Consider the following 19565-nt stretch of genomic DNA (forward strand, 5'->3'; position numbering starts at 1 on the left):
AGGATATGTACTAAAGTAACGGAAATGCTTTAAAATCTTTAGTTTTAGTTCATAATAATATTTTTATTACTATATATTTAATGTTTATTTAATAGTCTTTTTTTTTATTTATACACCCAAAAACGTTTAATAAAATGTTACTAATGCATTAAATTTTTATTTGGAACCGCAAGTGCATTTTAAACCAGACACTAAAGCAGGTTATAAAATATACGATAAGTATCGACAATATATATACGATAAGTGTGAAACACTTACAATAAGTATGGAAAACTGCGCTTTAAAAGTTTGATCAAAATAAGTACATTATTGATTTAAATTTCAGAGTAAGAAGAATTTTAAACTAACCGTTATAGTATTACATTGATGGCTGCAAAAATTCATTTCTAAAGCATTTCTACTTTTTGAGTAATCTAATATATGATAACTCACGGTAAGTGTGGAAATGACCCTAACTCCTTAATTCTTATTTTTGAATTATGAAAATGCATTTTTTTGTTTTGTTTTTTTTTTGTAAATACCTTTTAGAAAGGGCATTGTAATTATTTAGAGTACTAATTAATTTTAGGATATTTAAGGAGGGTGATACACCAGCAATTAAACCAAGATACAATACACCTAAAAAACACTCTCATTAGATTGGATAAAATTTTACCTGTTCCTGATTGATGAATTCCTTTATGTTACAAGAAAGAATTTACTTGGATTATGAGCAAATGTCTGTTAAATTGGCTATTTGGCCCATTGAGGTTTAGCTGTATGTTAAAAAAAAATATGGTTAAAGTTTATAGTTTTATTTTTATTTCAGGGTTGAAACTCTAAAATTAGTCAATAAGTATAAACCGGTGAATTTGGGTCAGGTATGATCTTTACAATTTTAAGATTGCATCTTTTTTTTTATCAAATGGTTGATTTACTAGTGCCTTTTTAAAAAACCCTTTTCTTTTCTGTAAACTTTTGATTTTTTTTTTTTTTTAATTTTTTTTTGACTTAACCAAAAAGTTTTTTTGCCACAACAAAATTTTCTTCTGATTTTTTAATTGAAAATTTTAACATTGAGATGATGTCCAATAAAAGCCTTCACTTCCCCTACTTAGGGCTTTCCTGATTTTCCAGAAGTGGTCCCAACAACCTTAAAAAATGCACTAATTGCAACACAAGCAGATAATGCTCCTGTTGTTAACAATCAGTACACAAGAGGCCAGGTAATTAATATGTTTCAGAATTGCTTGTAAAGTATAAAAGTATATAATTAAGTATTTATAAGTCCTCAAACTTATTATTTTCTGAAGAATGTTACTCAGAACTGGTTTTCCGATTCAGGGTAACATTGATCTGGTGAATGCTATTGCTGATATCTACAGCCCGCTGTTTGGGAGATCAATTGATGGTTTGAAAGAGGTAATGATATCTAAGAAATAGAATTCTGAATGGAACTTTTCTTTTTTTTTTTTTTTTTTTTTTTATGAACATATAAAAACCAAAAGCACTAATTGTGATTTTAGTGTTCATTTACTATTGTTTTTAATTTAAATATTTAGGTCATGGTTACAATTGGTGCTTATGAAGCATTGCATTGTATTATTAATGCTGTTGTTAACCCTGGAGATGAAGTAAGTATAAGAGAAACAATCTTCAATCAATCAGAAAAATATAAAAATGTATCTTAATTTTACTTTAAATTTTTTCCAAATTTTTTTACTACAAAAATTAATGGTAGAAATCAGCAATGGTGTTAAAGTATAAGAATAAACTTACTAGTTTAGTATTAGTATCGCTGATTATGTAAATAATTTAGGATAAAAAATTTAAAAAAAAAAAAAAACTGAATAAGTACTACAATACAAAAAGTAGCTCTCATTATTTATAAACTTTTTAACATATTTTCACATAAAAAAAATTTTTTTGCTGTCCATTTCATATTTGTAAAGTTTAATTTCAAATTCATTTTAAAATTCTGTTTTCATTTCCTTTGTAGGTTATTTTGATTGAACCATATTTTGATAGTTACAGCGAGACAATTCTTGCAATTAATGGAGTTCCACGGTATATACCACTGCGATTAGTAAGTTACTTTTAGCTTTATAATGGGTATTTTCAATAGCCTATGATTGTTTTAATTTTATCTTTGTTTACATTATTTGAACAAAATTGTGCTCCTCTTTATTACATATTTATTTAAATATTCAATAAAATCAGCATAATTTGTGCTAAAAACTGTTCCTGAAACTCCCTTAAACTTATTTAAGTTTGGTTTTTTATACTCACATTAATACACCAAAAGTTAATTAAATTAAGTTAAAATTCAATTTATTTGAGATAAATAATTTAGAAACAAAATATTTTGATTCCCAGTTTTTAGAAATCTTGTTGCAAACTTAATTTTGCTGATAAATTTTTTTTTTTTTTATTGAACTAATTTAAATGAAGACAAAACTTTTTCTCACTAGAAAAAGAGTTTCTATAAAAACAAGTTCCTTTTTTTATACAATAAAACTAAAGAGATGCATGATAAAGGAAAACATTAAACAAAAAATGCATAAAAACCATAAAAACTTGAAATTTTAGAAACCAATTTAAATATATTAAAATATTTGTATTTTTTAATCTATAGTAATACTTTAAAATGTGTGAATATGAATGTTTGTTTTAAATATTTTACTTTTTTTTTATTCTTGAAAAAAAGTTTAAAAAAACAACTTAAAATGTTTAATGAATTTAAAACCTTAAAAAATTAGTTTTTTCTTTTCTTGAGAAAACAAAATTTAGAATTTAAAGAGCACATAAATAAATTTGAAAAGTAAAAGTTTTTTTTAAAATCAGCTTTTCTATTGCACTTAATTTTATCATTGCTTCCTTTCTGTTTTCATTTTTCAGAAAAAAGGTGGAAATAAAGCAAGCGATTTTGTGTTAGATAAGGATGAGTTGATTAGCTTGTTCAATGAAAAGACCAAAGCTATCATAGTTAACACCCCACACAATCCAACAGGAAAGGTATATGCTTAACACCTCACACATATCAATAGGAAAAATTTGTATATTATATATCATATTTTATAAGAAAGTTTGATTTTTGTGTTTATTTTAAAGTTTTATTTCAAAGTTTTATTTCAAAGTTTGTACAGAAACAAATGTTCATTAAAATTTTCTTGTTTGAAAACAAAAAAATTCATTAATAAGAAAATGTGTACAGTTTTATACTAATAGCATCAACTTTATTTGATTTCTAATAATTGATTAAAGAAAATAATAGAAACTCGTTTTCTAATTTATATAGGTGTTTACCCGTGAAGAAATTGAGTTTATTGGCAATCTATGCAAGAAGTATAATGCTTTATACATCAGTGATGAAGTCTATGAATGGTTAGTGTACAATGGATCAGAACATGTTAGAGCTGGTGAGATTTTAGTTTTAAAAGAAAAGAAATAAAAATATATAAGCTTTAGTTTAGCATGTACCATATGTACAACTTTTATTAATTCTAAGTGTACTTAAAAGTTCATCTTGTTTAAAAGCCAACTGTTAGCTATGGCTCATATCAAGAGTTACAGCCAGGTTGACTTTACTTGTTAAAGATATTCTCAATCAACTATCTACAGTAAATTTGTTTAACAATATGTAAAGAGTAGTTCTGTACTTGTGACTGCTCTCTGCAGCAATCACAGCCTGAAACCTGGCCATTAACTTGCTGGTATTGATTTAGTCAGGAATCATCTAGCTTCAATTCTCAAAAGTAGCTTTCAGGGAGATCAATATCACTTAGAGTAGTCTGGTGGAAAGAGATTTAAAAAGCTCAGCAGCCATCTTTTTTTAGATATTTGGCAATTTCTATTCACTTATGTGTTTTTATTTTTGTGTGGCCAGTTACTACTGGAATCTTGTTCTCAGAAGCAGAGTATGCATCCAGGGCCTGACAACCTTCTCTAGGATGGCTATGTATTGATTTATGTTAACATTGATGTCAAGATCTTTTTTCTTCTACTGCAGTAAGAACAATAATGATTTTTTATATCAAATTTGAAAAAAATCACTAAGTAATTTTAAATTTCTGCTTTAAAAGGTGAAACTTTTTTTTAACTTTTAACACGAATTTTGCAACTTGTTAAAAAATAGGCCATTGGATATAAGCCAGTATTATTTCACTTGAATGTTTCAGTCTATTTGTATTGATGAATTGCAGAATCAACAAAACTGAACCATTTATTTTACTTTATTTTTTAATTTACAGCAACACTTCCTGGAATGTGGGAATATACAGTTACTGTTTGCAGTGCTGGCAAAACTTTTAGTGTGACTGGTTGGAAGGTTTTATATATATATATTTTTTAATTTAATGTAATTTTTTTTAACAAAAATTTAATATTACTTTTTTAATTAAACTTTAATGTAAGTTTTTTTTAAAAAGATTTAATATGAATTTCTTGAATAAAAATTTATTATAGATATATTTAACAAAAATTTGAAGTAAATTTGTTTAAAAAAATTTTGATAATTTTAGATTGCCTAGTCATTTTACCTTTTATCTTAGTCAGGTTGGCTTATTGCACCAGAGTATTTGATATCAGGAGCCATGAGAGTTCACCAAGGAATTATTTATACTTGCCCAACTCCACTCCAAGTAATAAAACATATTTTTCCTTTTGTATTATATATTTTCCATAATTATACAGCAATTATAGAAAGTTAATCAAAGTGGTAGCAATAGTATGAAGGTTAATTAAACTTTAATTTGTAGTTTTAGTTTTAATTTCATTTTTGGTCTTGATTTTTATAGATAGCTTTAGCTAACACGTTTAAACAAGAAAAAAAATTGCTGGGCACACCAAATTCTTATTGGTATTGGTTGCGACAAAATATGACCGGAAAACGTCAACGAATGTTTGAAATAGTAAAAGAAGCCAATATGGCGCCCATTATGCCTGACGGCGGCTACTTTATGCTTGTTGATATCAGTGGTTTGAGTAAGTTATTTTCTTTTAGATTAAAAAATGAAAAGACAATAAAAATTAACTTCATATCTTTTTTTTTGATCTTTGTCTTTTTATTTCATTTTTTAGAAGTAGATAAAAGTGGATATGATGATGATATTCCGCTTGATAAAATAGTGCAACAATGGTTAATCAAAGAAAAGGTGCTAACTAATTTCTGACATTAAATTTTTTTAAAAGTGATTTCAAGTTTTAATTCAAAGGCCTTGAATTCTTTTTGGTTAAAAGCTCTCGTTTTTAAGAATTTATTTGATTTTTATCTTAACTACAAAATAAATATATTTGATTAAATCCATGATTCTTCGAAAGTTTTTTACATAGCTGTCTTTTGAGAATTTTACAATTTAGCAATTTCATATCTAACCCACACTTTATCCAATGTAGTTATGTAAGATTTATCCAATATGTAATTACACTATTAAAAAATTCGCCGTAGATTCAACGGAGAGTTTCCGGCAGCAAAGTGACAGCACTTTCTCCGTAAAAATTAACGGTTTCCGTAGTTTCTATTTTCCGTTAAAATCAACGGAAAAAGTCCGTTAAAAAAATACAGGACTTTCGCCGTAAAATTCACGGTTTCCTTATTTTATTTTTCTGTACATATAACGGAGAAAGTCAGGCAGCAAAGGGACATCACTTTCTCCGTAAAATTTACGGTTATTTTATTTTTTCATTTCCAATTAACGGAAAAACTCCGTTAATTCAGCAAATAGACACTCAACTCGAAAGTGAAAAATATATGAATAGAATTTATATGTTGTTATAAAAATATAATTCCACTATTAAGAAACTACTCGTGAAATAAAAAAAAATTATAATACACAACATAGAAAACTCGTCTTTTAATCTATTGCTGCTCTGTCCATTCAAACAGCCCCAGTTCGTTAACAAAACTCAATACTTTTGGGTATAGTTGAGCTTTTACCGACTTTTAAATTTACCGGTAAAACGGTAAAAAAAAATCAAAATTTACCGGTAAAACGGTAAAAAAAATCAAGATTTACCGGTAAAATCGGTAAAAAATAAAAAGGCATAAACAGAACACCATAAAATGCAGTAATAAGTAAATAAAACACATCAATGTTAGGTTTGAGATTTATTTTTGGATAAAAAATGAGCTTTGAGAAAACAAAGTGTATCAAGTAAGTCGTTCGTCACTCATTCTGCATCGAATTTTTGTCACAAATAATCCAGCGGCAGAAAAGGCTCGCTCAGATTCGACACTTGTTGGTGGGATGGTTTCTAGTGCATTGAACAAAAGTTCAAGGTTTGCAGTTCTCTTTCCGGACGCTTCATAGACCAACATTTCTTTTGAAATGGTTTTGAATTCGTCGTTTGAATTGTGTCGCTGTTTTTCGGCCGAATGCTGAATTGCTTCCTTCAAGAGAAAGTGGATTTTCGTCAAGAGTTTCTGAGCCATGCACTTCTTGAATAAACTCCAGGTCATCTGGATTTGTTGGAAAAAGCCTAGACAGCAAGTTTTTGGCGGTCTTTTGAAGTACAGACTTCGGAGGCATATTGAAAATTTTATGCTCTTCAATGTCGGACAAGCATTCTGGATTGGAAAGATATCTGTACAAGCTTACAAGGTTGCTCTGCCTTCTCTCTTCAAAACGTCTCAAAATTGCACTCTTCATTGCAATGCAAAGAGGTGAATCTTGTTGTTTCAGCCTGTTCACAAGAAACTTGAAAATTCCTTAAGCAGTAAGAAGAGTTGCATTTTGTCGGCAAAGTGCTTCTGCTGCTAATTTCACTGGTTCAAGAGCAGCAACAATGTCGGATAAAATGTCTTCTTCATCATCACTGCAAATCAAATGTGGAGAAATGTCCTTCAATACTTTTCTGATTGAATGTTTGATTTCGAGGAACTGTTGAATCATTGATAGCAGACTGTTCCATCTTGCTCTGCAGTCAAGGATAAGTGAAACCTCTTTTCCGTGCTCTTTCTTAATTTCTTCTTGAAGGACGTCATTTTTGACGGGCGATTTTCGAAATAACTTGACAATTTTTCTGACTTTTGTGATGACAGGTTGCAAGTGAACTTTCACTTTCGGAATGGGAATGTTTTCATCCATGGCGGCACCAAGAAAACTGACTTTGATGTCAGATTCAGATTCGTCACTGCTGACTTCGTCGTCGTCGCTTGTTTCTTCAAATAAGTTTTGTTAGATTTGTTGAGAAGGCTTCTCGTACAGCACTTCTTGAACGGCCAAGTGCATTCTGTGGGTATAACAAGTTTGATGCTCGGTTGGAACCAGTTTTCCGAACTTAACCATCATGGAAGCTCCGTCAGTAACTGAGCAGACAATGCTGTTGCCTAGTTTCAACCCAAATTCTGCCACTTTTTCAGTGACAACAGCTGCAGCTTTTTCAGCCGGCAGAGTTCCGGAAATTCGAGTCAAGCCCAGATTCCAGTGATTGTTTTTTTGATGAATACCAATATTCATGTACCTTCGATTTTTCAAAGAAGTGTACTCATCCAGTGTAATTGAAAAGCGTTTTCCCATTGTCACTAAAGAATTGAAAGTGTTTTTAAGGTCATTCCTTACACCAGTTGCAAACTTTTTAACTGACTGGATTGCTTGTTTGTGATTTTTTGGGAAATCATAACCTTTTTCAGACATTGCAGATTGAATGAAAGAGCTGTTAACAATGGCATTGAAACTAAATCCATCCAGTGCTGTAAGTCTTGAAATCACTTCTTCAATTGATTGCTTTTGAAAAAAAAATTAAAATCTTAGGCCTTTTTGATTGTGATGGCTTTTGGTGTAACTTTTTCTTGTGTTTCCTTTTTGATTCCATGTTTCTTGTCTAAAATATACATATATATTAAAGAATAAATGAAAGCATTAACAAAATTAAGCCAAAAGAAAAAAAAAGTCAATCAAATACAACAAAAAGATATCTTTAAATTAAAATGTATGAAAAAAAAAAAGAAGTTAAACGCTAAACAAAGTTAAGAAAAACATGGAACGTTTTTATAAATTCGAAAAGTCGAAGATGTAACAAAAATATATACTTTTTAAAATTTATTTCTATGTTTAAATGTTGTGTAATTTTATTTTTTCTGTGATTTTGTCCCTATTTTTATGTTTTATAACTATTTGTAAATGACCGTGGATGTAATATCGTTTTCCAAAATACATTGATTGATAAATGTCACAAGAAAGTAAAAGCGTTTTTCTTAAAGTGTTTAGACAAAACTAAACCAACAAAATCACTTTTCAAGCATAAGAAACAACAGCTTTGTTGACAGGAAAATGAAAATTAAATTTTTAATTAAATTTTTAATTTATTGGTTGAGCCATTTCAAGCATTCTAAAACATTTTCAAGCATCCTTCAACGTTATTAAAACAATACTTGCCGAAATTTACCGACATCATTTTACCGGTAAATCGGTAAAACAATTTTACCGATTTACCGGTAAATTTTCGGTAAAAGCTCAACCCTTCTTTTGGGTGAGGTCCAGCACTGTTTTTTACCAATCTTTTCGATTTTATTTCCTTTTTCAGGATTTATTTTTACGACACATCTACATAATAATTAGATTAGATTAATAAATCGTTATTTGCAGGAAAAAAAAAAGCATATAATAGTATATCAATTGTATGTAGAGTATATAAAGCGTATAGTATCCTATCAGGATGGAGTAATTTTGTAAAAAAGGTAGGGTAGAAGTTATAGAGTAAAAGATATAGAAGTTAAAGAATATGTTGCGTGTAATATGAAAACGCCATGGATTTTTATAATTTTTTTTATAAACAAGTATGATAAACATTAATTACGATTTACCTCTTCAAAAACTCAAGTGTTGCAGCAATCTCTACTGGATAGCCAACATTCAACACATAATATGCAGAAAAAAGAACAACCAATGCCAAAAGTGGATTTGCCAGATTATCTATTATAACATGCCAATCAACAACCAAGTGAAAACTGTTACACTTGAATATGCATGTTCCTATATAGGCAAAAAAATGTTGAGAAAAACAAGCATAAAAATTTGAAATTTCTTAACATTAAGAAAATAAAATTTAAATCATGGTTCTTAAATACATTTAATAAATTTATTAAATAATTAGTAGCAAAAATGATATATTGTTACCAGCAAAAACAATGCAAGGAGATAGTGGAAGAGTAATGTGCTTTTCAATATCATCTGCATTTGCATGCTCCTACAAGTATTAAAACATGGCACAAACATATTGCTGATAAAATTAGCGGACAAAATATCGACTGTATAGAGCACAAACGTAGTATGTCCACATTTTTATGAAATCAATGCTTTACTATATTCTTATTGGCAGTAACATAAGCTTGTAGAGGACATTTGTAATATGTCCACAAATGATATCCATCATTAGATATAAAACAAAACACAAGTGTAATACAGTATGCGACAAAAGTGTTTACATGTTTTTGAAAAATATTCTTTTTTAAAATAAATGATTGAAATACATGTTTACATATCAATATATATATACCAAAATAAAGGTAATTCATTGTAGTTTCATGTTTTGAGCCTGAATTTAAATGAATGAGAAGTGTTTATAGCAAATTATTTATTGAAACAAAATGTCAGATGTAAACAGTTTTGTCGCGATTTATGCTATTATTAATTTTAATGCGAAATTAATACTTTGTGTAGCCTCCACGACTTCTAATGACTGCTGCAATTCTCGCAGGCATGCTACCAATCAACTTCTTGCATTCTTCAACAGTTATCGAACTCCAAACATACTCAACTCGTTCCCATAATTCTTGTCGACTGGCTGCTCTTGTTTCATAATTATAAACTTGATTCTTCACAATAGACCAAAGATTCTTGATCGGGTTAAGATCGGGACTTTGCGCAGGCCACTCTAGAATCTTAAATTTCTTCGAATTTAGGAATTCTAATGTAATTTTTGCCTTGTGCTTTGAATCATTGTCTTGCATAAAAAGTGTCAAACGAATTTGCTTTCGCCATCCTCGTAAACTAGGCAAATAGCCATTGTTGAAAATGTCAATATAATGTTTCGCGTCCATTATTCCATCAATTTTTACGATTTTACCAACACCAGACGAAGAGAAACATCCCCAAAACAACAACTTTCCGCCGCCATATTTTACTGTTGGAATAAAGTCACGATCAGAAATTCCTTCTCCAGCTTTTTTCCATACATATCGAATGCCATCAGAGCCAATCAAGTTAATCTTGCTTTCGTCTGTCCAAATCACCTTACTCCACTCAGCAAAAGTCCAGTTTTCATACTTCTTTGCAAATTCCAATCGTTGTTTACGATGTTTCGGTGTTAGTAGTGGTTTCTTGATCTTCTTTTTTGCCTTGAATCCAATTCTCTTGAGTTCTCTCTGCACTGTTCGAGTACTTACCACTGTACCTTGAGCATTATTTAATTGTTTCTTTACATCGTGTGCTGATTTTGCTTTATTTGTCATGATTAATCTAGAAATCGTTCTCTGATCTCGAGTAGTGAAAATTTTCTTGCGTCCATTTTTGTTGCATTTCTCCTCTATATCGTTTCGCTTCTTAATTTTATAGACTAAACAATAAGATATATTAAGTTCTCGTCCTTTCTCACGAAGACAATCCTGATTTAAGCTTCTGAACAGCTAAATTTTCAATTTCTTTCGACACTTTCTTCATTCTTTCAATTATAATTTTTCTGTTGTTTACATTACGAATTTTAAGTTTAAATAAACCGTTTATTACTAATTGAGATATGTTTTATTTAAACAAATTAAAAATATAGCCACAAAGTATTAATTTCAAATTAGTATTAAAACACAATCATATAAACACTTTTCCAAAAGTTCATTGTAGAAAAGTGTTTATATGATTTTTCCCACATTATTGTAGAAAAAATTCTAACAAACAGTACTTGTCACCTGACCTGAACATAAAACAAATGTACAGACTTTACAGAGATGACTACTGCGTGCGCCTGAACTTACCATTGGTAAAAGAGCACAAATATAGACAGATCTTTACCAATGATTTCAATCTCAGATGTTTCAAGCCAAAAAAAGATCAGTGCTCTGTTTGCAATGCTTACAGTGATGCAGATGAAGCAAGGAAGTTGACATTGAAAGTTGCATGGGATCAACATAAACAAAGAGAAAAGAAATCAATGGAAGAAAAATACATTGATAAACAACGTGCTCATGATGATAAATCTTTTCTTGTAGTTACCTTTGACCTGGAAGCTGTTTTGGTGACACCGCATGCGGGGGATGCTCAGATATACTACAAAAGAAAGCTGGCTGTGTACAATTTTATATTGTTTGAGACAGCATCACACCAAGGGTACTGCTACTTGTGGGATGAAACCGAAGGTGGAAGAGGTGCCAATGAAATAGGATCTGCTCTTCTAGATCATTTAGGGAATCTTCCTTCTACTGTGAAACACGTTACTACATTTTCAGATACCTGTAGCGGTCAAAACAGGAATCTCTATGTTGCATCAGCAATGCTGTATGCTGTCCAGAACTTAAAAAATATTGAAATTATTGACTTGAAGTTTATGGAATCAGGTCATAGTTATCTGGAGGCAGACTCCATGCATGCGACTATTGAGAAAGCATTCCGGCACAAAAAAGTCTACACAACCCGAGAGTGGGAGCTCATAATTGGTTTTGCTAGAAAGCAGAATCCACTCTTTATTGTCAAAAGAAGGTATCATAATGATGTACATGATCTGAAAGCCTTATCAAGATTCGTCAAAAATTGATCAAAAAATACTCTTAATGAAGCAGTGCAGTGGATGAAAATAAAATGGATGCAATTTGAAAAGAGTCGCCCATACATTATTCAATACAAATACTCCATAAAAAGTGACTCATTTATGGAACTTAATACTCTAATAGCACGCGGTCGACCAACTTTGCTTGCAAATCTGTCATTGGCGCCTGCCTACAATTGCTGCATGTCAATCTCGGTGCCAAAAAAGAATGACCTGATGTCACATATAGAATCAGGCATCATCCCTCAGGAACATGCACCCTTCTACCATGATCTACCAAGCAATGCAAAATGCAGAGACCGCCTTCTACAACCAGATGCCACTGAAGAGACTGATGATGACGTTTAAAAGTTAAAACTAAATTATTTTGTTTAATTAGGGTTAGGGTTACAGTAATCATGAAGTATTGTGCTAAAGTATTCATACATTTTAATGTTATCTGTTCTATGATTATTTCATGATAAATTCAAGATTATCAAATTTATTTCATTTAATTCAATTATTTTTTTTTTTTTATTTATAATCAGTATTCATAATTTTCCCTGTTCCATGATTATTAAATTTATTACTATGATAATTTAAGGATTATCAAATGTATTTTTATTAAGGATTAAATTACATTGATCAACAATTGTGTTCGAATTATTTATATTGCACAAATGTAATAAGACTTTTCTTTACTTTTTTATAGAGCACAAATGTTGCATGTCCATTTTTGTTCATCCTCTTAACAAATTTCAACATTTAAAGTCATTTGGAATCAACAACACCACTTAAGATGTTCACTATCCTACATTAGATACATGGTAGTATGTAATCATTGATAAAATGCCCCCACATAATACTTTGCTATATTTTACAAATGGTTTTGAAAATTGAAATCTGTTTTTCTCCATATTTTGGTTTTTGGACATACTACATTTGTGTTCTATACAGTCGATATATGAACTTCTAAACTTTTTTAATCAAGGAAGAAAAAAATCAAAGGAAAAATATTTACCACAGTTTGATGAAACAAAAACTTTGAAGATTCTTTAAAAAACTGGCAAATGCCCAAAATTGCAGCAACAAGTGGTGCTAACACGTGACCTTGGCCTGCTAATGACATTTCATTCATGACTTGCTGCATTTCTTTTTTGTGTTGCAAAAATTTGACAATTATGGTAGATTTCATTTTAAGATTTTCTTCAAATATGTCAACACCAGTCAATGTTTTAAAATGATGTAAAAACCAATTGGCTTTAAATAAAAATGGCCATTTGACTTCTAACGATACAATTTTCAGTTTATTTAATCCAACTATATCAGCACGTTGTGAAGCATAAGTTAACGAATGTAGCCTTTCTATTTTGTAAATATTCCATGATGAAGAGTGCAGATTGTGATGATCTTGCAGCCACCCAATATGGTTGTCCTGACTTTTTACATTTTCATTTTCACCGAGTCTTAACAGCCAATCAATGCATCCATAAGAATCTTTTGGCTTGACTTTTGCTTTTTTTGTTTCTTTATCCATTACACAACTTTCTGAAGCAAAGTTTCGTTTCAATGGATTTGGAGATTGTAGCCTATTAATATTTTCAACACGAGCCTCTAGTTTTTTCGCAACATAGCTGCATCCCGTCCCCACTCTCTGATTTTCAACTTTATCCTCAAGAGAAATGGGGTATTTTCTGACAATGGCTCTTGTAAAAGATTCAACTTGCAAATGTACATTATTTACAACAATTTCTTCTTGACTGTCCTGAGTTTTAACAATATCAGATGATAAAAAATCTCCAATCTCCATGGATACATTTGTGTCTCTATTAATTGCAACAAAAGATTCACTTCTATTTATAGCAAAAGGATTCATATGCTTCCTAGATTTATGGCTAGTAAAAGATGAGACGATTTTAAATTTTGCATTGCAACCAACATATGGGCATTGAATTGCTGTACCATTCCTAATATGATCTTTTAAATGAATGAACAATGCAGACAGATCCTTGCAATTTGCACCACACATGAGAACTTGGCAGGAAAATGAAATACCTTTATTATTTAAAGTAGCTAATCTTGCATTACATTTAATTTTACCATGATCACGATAGATATGTTTTTTTAAATTCCTAAAACTTGAAAAGCTTTGAAAACAACCAGATACACAGCATGCAACTCTGAAATGTGGTTCCATGGAATGCAAACGACAATGATGAACGTATGCATTAATAGTAGGTAGTGCACTATCACACTGTTTACAATTGCACATCTTAATATAATCTAACTCGTTAGAAATCAAATATATATTGTCAAATAGTTAACTATTTAAAAAGAAATATAGAAAACAAAAGAAAAAGAACTACATCACATAAAAAAAATTATATATTTTTATAAAAAATACATAAATAACCTCAAATAAATATACTGTCAAACGCAAATTTAATGTCTAAATCAAATAGTAAATAAAACATGAGATATTTTTTTTATGTTAATATGTTTAGTGTTTCTTTCATATACTATAAAAAAGTAAACTGAACACTAAACAATATGAACTTTAAAAAATTAAATACATTATAAAAGGTTCTTAAACCATATAAATCCAATATAATATAGGAAACAGATTTTCACAAGTAACTATCTTTAATAAACACCTATATCTATATATAACAGCATCTTTAGGCTAAATTAAAGATAATTTTTTGAATGCACTTCTTTAAAAACATATAGTACTTTAGTTCCAGTAAAAAATATATTAAAGTGTCTAACTTGAAATTTTATGCGTGTATAATTTCTCCTCGTGAAAAAGAAAAATGGCGCTATAAAGTATACTCAAATATACGGTTAAAGACCGTAATTTAAAGTTACGGAACTTCTCCTTATCATAAATACTGACAAAATCATGTAAAATGATGTGATTATTTCCAAAGTCTTAAATATAGGGTAAAAGACCGTATTTTATTGAAAACGGATTTTTTCCGTAACATAATAACGAAAAAAGTCTGATAAATACTACGGAGTTTTTTTACAGTGTATGTAAGATTATTTTGTGTGATACAATTAGTTTAGATTTGTGTGAAAAATATGAAGTATTTGTTTTTCTTTAATGCTTAGGGTTTGGCTGTTATCCCATGCAGTGTTTTTTATAGCGATGCACACAAGAAAGAATTTGAAAATTTTATTCGTGTCTGCTTTATCAAGGTGATTTTTAATAAACTTTTTTTAATACATCCTGTTCAACGATTTAATTTTTGTTTCCGTATTTTTTAAGCACATGACAAGTTTCTTGTTGTGCTTAAAAAATACGGAAACTAAAACTAAAAACCTTGTACATAAATTATACCTATAAATAGAATTCTATTATTTGTTTTTTTATTTAAAATGATGTTCGCATTTTGTGTCAAAGTTTTTCTTTTTTAGGGTGACAATACGTTGGACGCTGCTCAAGAAATATTTAGGCAACTTAACATAAATTTATGAACAAACTGAGTTTATTACACAAAGTTTCAAAAAGAGTACTTTTTTTTTTCGTTTTTATATTTTTCTTTTCAGAATAACGAATTGTAAAGTATTAACGTTGTGCAGTATTAAAAAGGGTATATTTTATATAATTGTTCATTCATAGTCGAGTTAACGTTTTAGTAAAACTAGTATTTTTGCGAACAAAATTTGATAAACTCTTTAACTTTGCTCTTTAACTTCTGCTCTTCTCCTGGAAAAATCTTCTTTAAAATTTTTTTACTTGGAAATGTTCTTTGCGATTTTCGCCTATTTTCGCGTGAAAGAATAAAATACGTTAAAACTATCTTATTCTTATTTTTCTATAACTTCTCCTTTAACAATATAAGTTCTTTAGCAATATAGAATTTTTTAGATTTTTGTAACATTTAAAATTTTTTAGTTCTAAAATAGCAAAATGTCCAAGGAAGAGATAATTCAGTTACATTCTCGGCTACAATATCAAGGCTTCGACCAATTATTTTTCATTTCCCAGTGCTTCCATTAAGATAACGCTTGAGCTGTGTGTGATTCATACTGTTTTTACTTCTTTGCTGTATATTTGCCATAAAAAAAGTTGTGGAGATAATTTACGCGGCATTGCGACGCCTTGTGATGCTACGAGCTTACGTCTAGAGAGAAAAGAATATAACTGTAATCTTAAAGTTTGACTCTAAATCCCATTTAATATATAGAATTGATTTAATGTATACATATCAAAAATTTTGTGTTATGTAAAAGAATTTTGACTAAGACTGGTAAAACTGTTTAATCTTACCGTATGTCACTTTTTTTACCCAAAATGATAGGGTAAAAAAGTGACGTAGCAAAACAAAAATGTTATGCGCAATCAAAAGCTCTCTCACTCATTGCTTTCGTCATACTCTAAGTTCGACTGTCAAAGATCTTACCGCCGACTGTAAGCTATGGGGCATATCAAGAGTATGTGCCATGGACGTATGAGAGATGGTTGGCAACTAATTGTTTTACATCAAAGAGGCCGCAGAAATCAGCGAGCCATGCGAGTTTCCGACACTAAATTTTCACCCGTCAACAAAAAAAACTACTAAAATGGCTGCCCACAGTATTAAAACAGAAACTCTGATCACGTGGTATTAGTATAAACTTTTACAGCATTTGTTTAATAAGACTGTTCAGGATAAAGTAACTACTTCACGCATTGGCAAATTACTAAACAAATTACTCCAAGGTAAAGGAGATTAGTTGTCAGCACGAACAGGTTTTCATCATTTTTTCAAGACGAACATTTGTCTCAATTTTTTAAACTTTTTTCGTGTAAACAAAGCCCGTCAATGATAAAATAGACCTGTAAGGATAATTTTAAAATGACTAAAAAAAGTATAGCAAAATACAAAGAAGCTTAAATAAAATTTTTTGTCAAGATCTGGTTTCATTCAATTCCTTGGTCCTTCATTCACCAGCCTTAATTTTGTGTATTTTTTCAGTATTTTCTCCAATATGTCGCCATTTTTTGCCTTGACTACTTATAAGCTCCATAATATATATTCCACTATGCATAACTTTTTATAGTAGGTGCATTTTCTAATGGGCTTTTTTTTATGATTCATTTGATACAGAAAAACCTTTTAAAAAGTTATTCACGTCTATAATTATCTTGCAAAATGCAGCCAGATATTTCATGTTTTCGTTTTTCAAATTTCATATATTATTCCATTTGTCATAAAAAGCACATAATAACCCTTTTGTTTTTGTCAAATAAAAATTAGTTTGTATAGGGGAAAACCTCAATGAATGGGACAGTTTTTGCAAAATGCTTTTTAAACGTAGATAAAATTGTTTAATATATATATTTAAATATGTTTGATAACCATCGACTCTTGCTCAATGATATAGTAAAACAAAAAAATTGGATTTGCATTTGGCTATTGGGAAAAAGAGAGTTTTATTGGAGCATGACATTTGTCCCATTCATTAAGTATGTCTCATTGAATGGGACAAACATAAAAGAATTAAAAATAAACATATTTAATTCAATCATTTTTCAAATTAATTTATTAATTGTAAATGTAGTTAAATATATAGATACATGCATAAAGACCACACAAAAAATATTTTTAACTTTAAACATTTTAACTCTAATTAAATTTCAATCAAAGTAGAAATTTCTCATTTTAGAATATTATATTTAGTTATTTTTATTTAAGTAAAATATTGCAGTATAAAAGTGTGTAAATACCCATTACCCATGGGGATAAAAGTAAGGGACTGCAGCACCCCTCTGCAGAGCTGTAAATAATTTTTTATTAAATTCATTCAATAGGCAGTACTTTGTCCCATTCAATATGCCCATCACTTTATCCAAAAATGATTAGTCACACCAAAAACACCATTAATTAAGCTTGAATGTTTTACTCACTGTAGTACTAGAGGCTGCTATCTATTTAAGCATGGAATTTTATTTTCCATAACTTCAAAAATTGCTGCAAAATCAGAAAAAAAAAAAAAACATTTTTAAAAATTACTTTTTACATTCGAAAACAAAATAACATCGATTGTCATTACGGTCATAGAGCAATAGGATGGATGAGTCGGTCAGTTGAGTTCTTGTTTCTATCACTCTTTGTTACAGGAATTTAAATATCCTTACATCGATGCTTGTATAAGAATCGAAGTTTGTCCCATTCAATAATCGTCCCATTCATTAAGGTTCTCCCCTATAGCTGGTAAATCATGTTATGTTAAAATTAAGTACTTAGTTATTCTTGCGGTTTGCCATAAATTGGTTTTGCTGAATTCTTTAAAACTGTAACAAATTATTTTTTTCTTTATTGTATTTACATTCATTTTATGTATAAGTTGTTTATCCTTAACTCTATATATTTTTCTTGTTAAACATTAAAATAGAAAACTATAATATTCATAAACTGGAAGTCTAAAGCAATATAATAGATGGAGCAGTTCTCTGGACATGAAACTATTGTGCTCTAGGTAGCTACAAAAGTTTTTGATATTTTGTATTATTTATTACATCTCTTGTTATACACGTACTAAAGTAGTTAAGTAAATGATCTCTTTAGCTATATAAAATTAAGCTTAAAACTTGGTTCTATTGCTGTTACTTTTAATAACAAAAAAGAAGTTGATGTGACTGGTAAGACGAGGCCAAAAATTTTCGACGAATCCTACAGACTTTAATGTAATTTAGTTTCTGTTGTTTAAAACAAAAGATTTGTAACAATAGACAGCGAGCATGGTTCGCAAAAAAAAACAATATCGTTGCACGTCCATCTCTTATACGTCCATGGTATGTGCTGATTACGTTTTCACCGGAAAGAAAAATCATGCTGTGTGGTATAACTGAAAATACTGAGAGTGCGAATCAGTTCACTAGCACACAGCCATATAAGATTTGTCAAACTCTCTTGCTAAAATTTTGTTATTGAAGACTACTTAGAATTATAGTTAGATTGAGATGTTTGTCTTAGGAGGCATGGTCGTTGGCAAATCGGTAGGCTTAATGAATCATGATCAATTAGATTAAATGTACCTTTTTCCATTCAAAGCTATTTAGTTAGACGGTCTATCAAAAAGCCTGCAAACGATATTGAAGCAGTTGATGTTGCAAAGTGTTGGCCACCAAGATCTTTTAAATTAAAAAAGATCTTGGTGGCAAACTCACTGATCCGAGACGAGAAATGAGTTGATCATCAAAACAATGACGCAATAAATTCAATATTTATCGAGACTCTATGGCAAGAAGCGCTATTTTGTTGAAACCAACAGTCGTCGAGATCTTGGGCTTCAATTTTAGGCTGAAAATAGTCCGCTATCATGGCACGATAACGGGCGCCATTAAACTAGATTGGCGCTGGCCTCATTTTAAAAGAACAATGAATAAATGGTTCCACCGGCCCAAAAGCCACACAAAACGGTTGTTTTCAATGAAATGGCAGTTCTAAAAATGTATTTTGTAGCTCTTCACCTCGAATACTAAAATTTTGCCTATTGAGGTAGTTATTTAGCTAGAAATGAGCTTTATCGCTGAACAAAACTTTTGTTGGAAACAGCAGATCTGCAGCAATCTCATCCCGAGCCTAAATGCTGACATTATGTCACTAGGAAAGATCCGCCGGCTTCAATTCTTCCATGAGTTAAATTTTATATGCCTTCAAACTAAAATCTCTGCGTAAAATTACCCAAGTTATTCCATACGACAATTGATTCTTTACGGTCATTGAGAAAACTCTGAGCTAAAACCGCTATATTTTCTGCACTACGGGCCAGACGTAGTCTATTCGGTCGAGTATCATCTAATAATGTAAAATAATTCTCAATTTTGTCGATGATATGCTGAATAAGGGGTTCGGTAGGTC

The 19565-nt window shown here is 30.1% G+C and overlaps 3 protein-coding genes and 1 pseudogene across 6 annotated transcripts in view; 2 read left to right on the forward strand and 2 right to left on the reverse strand.

Moving 5' to 3' along the window:
* LOC145181819 (kynurenine--oxoglutarate transaminase 3-like) overlaps positions 1–15642 on the forward strand; it is a 32260-nt gene extending 16618 nt beyond the window's left edge. For 3 of the 4 annotated variants that reach the window (XM_090071354.1, XM_090071356.1, XM_090071355.1), the window contains exons 3-15: positions 809–860; positions 1098–1205; positions 1324–1401; positions 1542–1613; positions 1979–2065; positions 2878–2994; positions 3278–3398; positions 4230–4306; positions 4530–4619; positions 4776–4962; positions 5059–5132; positions 14827–14913; positions 15133–15642. In XM_090071354.1, the coding sequence (XP_089927480.1) occupies positions 809–860; positions 1098–1205; positions 1324–1401; positions 1542–1613; positions 1979–2065; positions 2878–2994; positions 3278–3398; positions 4230–4306; positions 4530–4619; positions 4776–4962; positions 5059–5132; positions 14827–14913; positions 15133–15192 (1210 nt within the window). In that variant the 3' untranslated portion in view covers positions 15193–15642. Of the gene's footprint in view, positions 1–303; positions 434–568; positions 861–1097; positions 1206–1323; positions 1402–1541; positions 1614–1978; positions 2066–2877; positions 2995–3277; positions 3399–4229; positions 4307–4529; positions 4620–4775; positions 4963–5058; positions 5133–14826; positions 14914–15132 lie in introns of those variants that run through there. The other variant, XM_090071357.1, reaches the window with a different exon arrangement.
* LOC149879041 (uncharacterized) lies at positions 6073–7813 on the reverse strand (annotated as a pseudogene).
* LOC149879042 (uncharacterized) lies at positions 8716–13384 on the reverse strand. Its single transcript, XM_090071360.1, has 3 exons — positions 12734–13384; positions 9096–9165; positions 8716–8951 (listed from the first exon to the last, which is right to left on the reverse strand). The coding sequence occupies exons 1-3, from the start codon at positions 13247–13249 to the stop codon at positions 8779–8781; spliced, it is 759 nt and encodes a 252-aa protein (XP_089927486.1). The 5' UTR covers positions 13250–13384; the 3' UTR covers positions 8716–8778.
* LOC149879043 (uncharacterized) lies at positions 10781–12739 on the forward strand. The gene is made up of 2 exons (XM_090071358.1): positions 10781–12083; positions 12425–12739. Exon 1 carries the CDS (start codon positions 10900–10902, stop codon positions 11719–11721), a length of 822 nt encoding a protein of 273 aa, XP_089927484.1. The 5' UTR covers positions 10781–10899; the 3' UTR covers positions 11722–12083; positions 12425–12739.
* Positions 15643–19565: the final 3923 nt, after the last annotated feature.

Source organism: Hydra viridissima, unplaced genomic scaffold (genome assembly GCF_058129835.1).
Source record: "Hydra viridissima isolate aposymbiotic clone 2 unplaced genomic scaffold, HvirCarnegie_v1 scaffold_14, whole genome shotgun sequence".
Taxonomy (NCBI): domain Eukaryota; kingdom Metazoa; phylum Cnidaria; class Hydrozoa; order Anthoathecata; family Hydridae; genus Hydra; species Hydra viridissima.

What these genes read in the sequence shown, in the direction of transcription:
- LOC149879043 (XM_090071358.1), top strand. Translation starts at nt 10,900, where the DNA reads ATGTACAGACTTTACAGAGATGACTACTGCGTGCGCCTGAACTTACCA.
- LOC149879042 (XM_090071360.1), bottom strand. Translation starts at nt 13,249, where the DNA reads ATGGATAAAGAAACAAAAAAAGCAAAAGTCAAGCCAAAAGATTCTTAT. An exon ending in TTTTGTTTCATCAAACTGTG is followed by an intron (nt 9,166 to 12,733) that starts GTAAATATTTTT and finishes TAATACTTGTAG; the next exon opens with GAGCATGCAAATGCAGATGA. An exon ending in TCCTTGCATTGTTTTTGCTG is followed by an intron (nt 8,952 to 9,095) that starts GTAACAATATAT and finishes TTGCCTATATAG; the next exon opens with GAACATGCATATTCAAGTGT.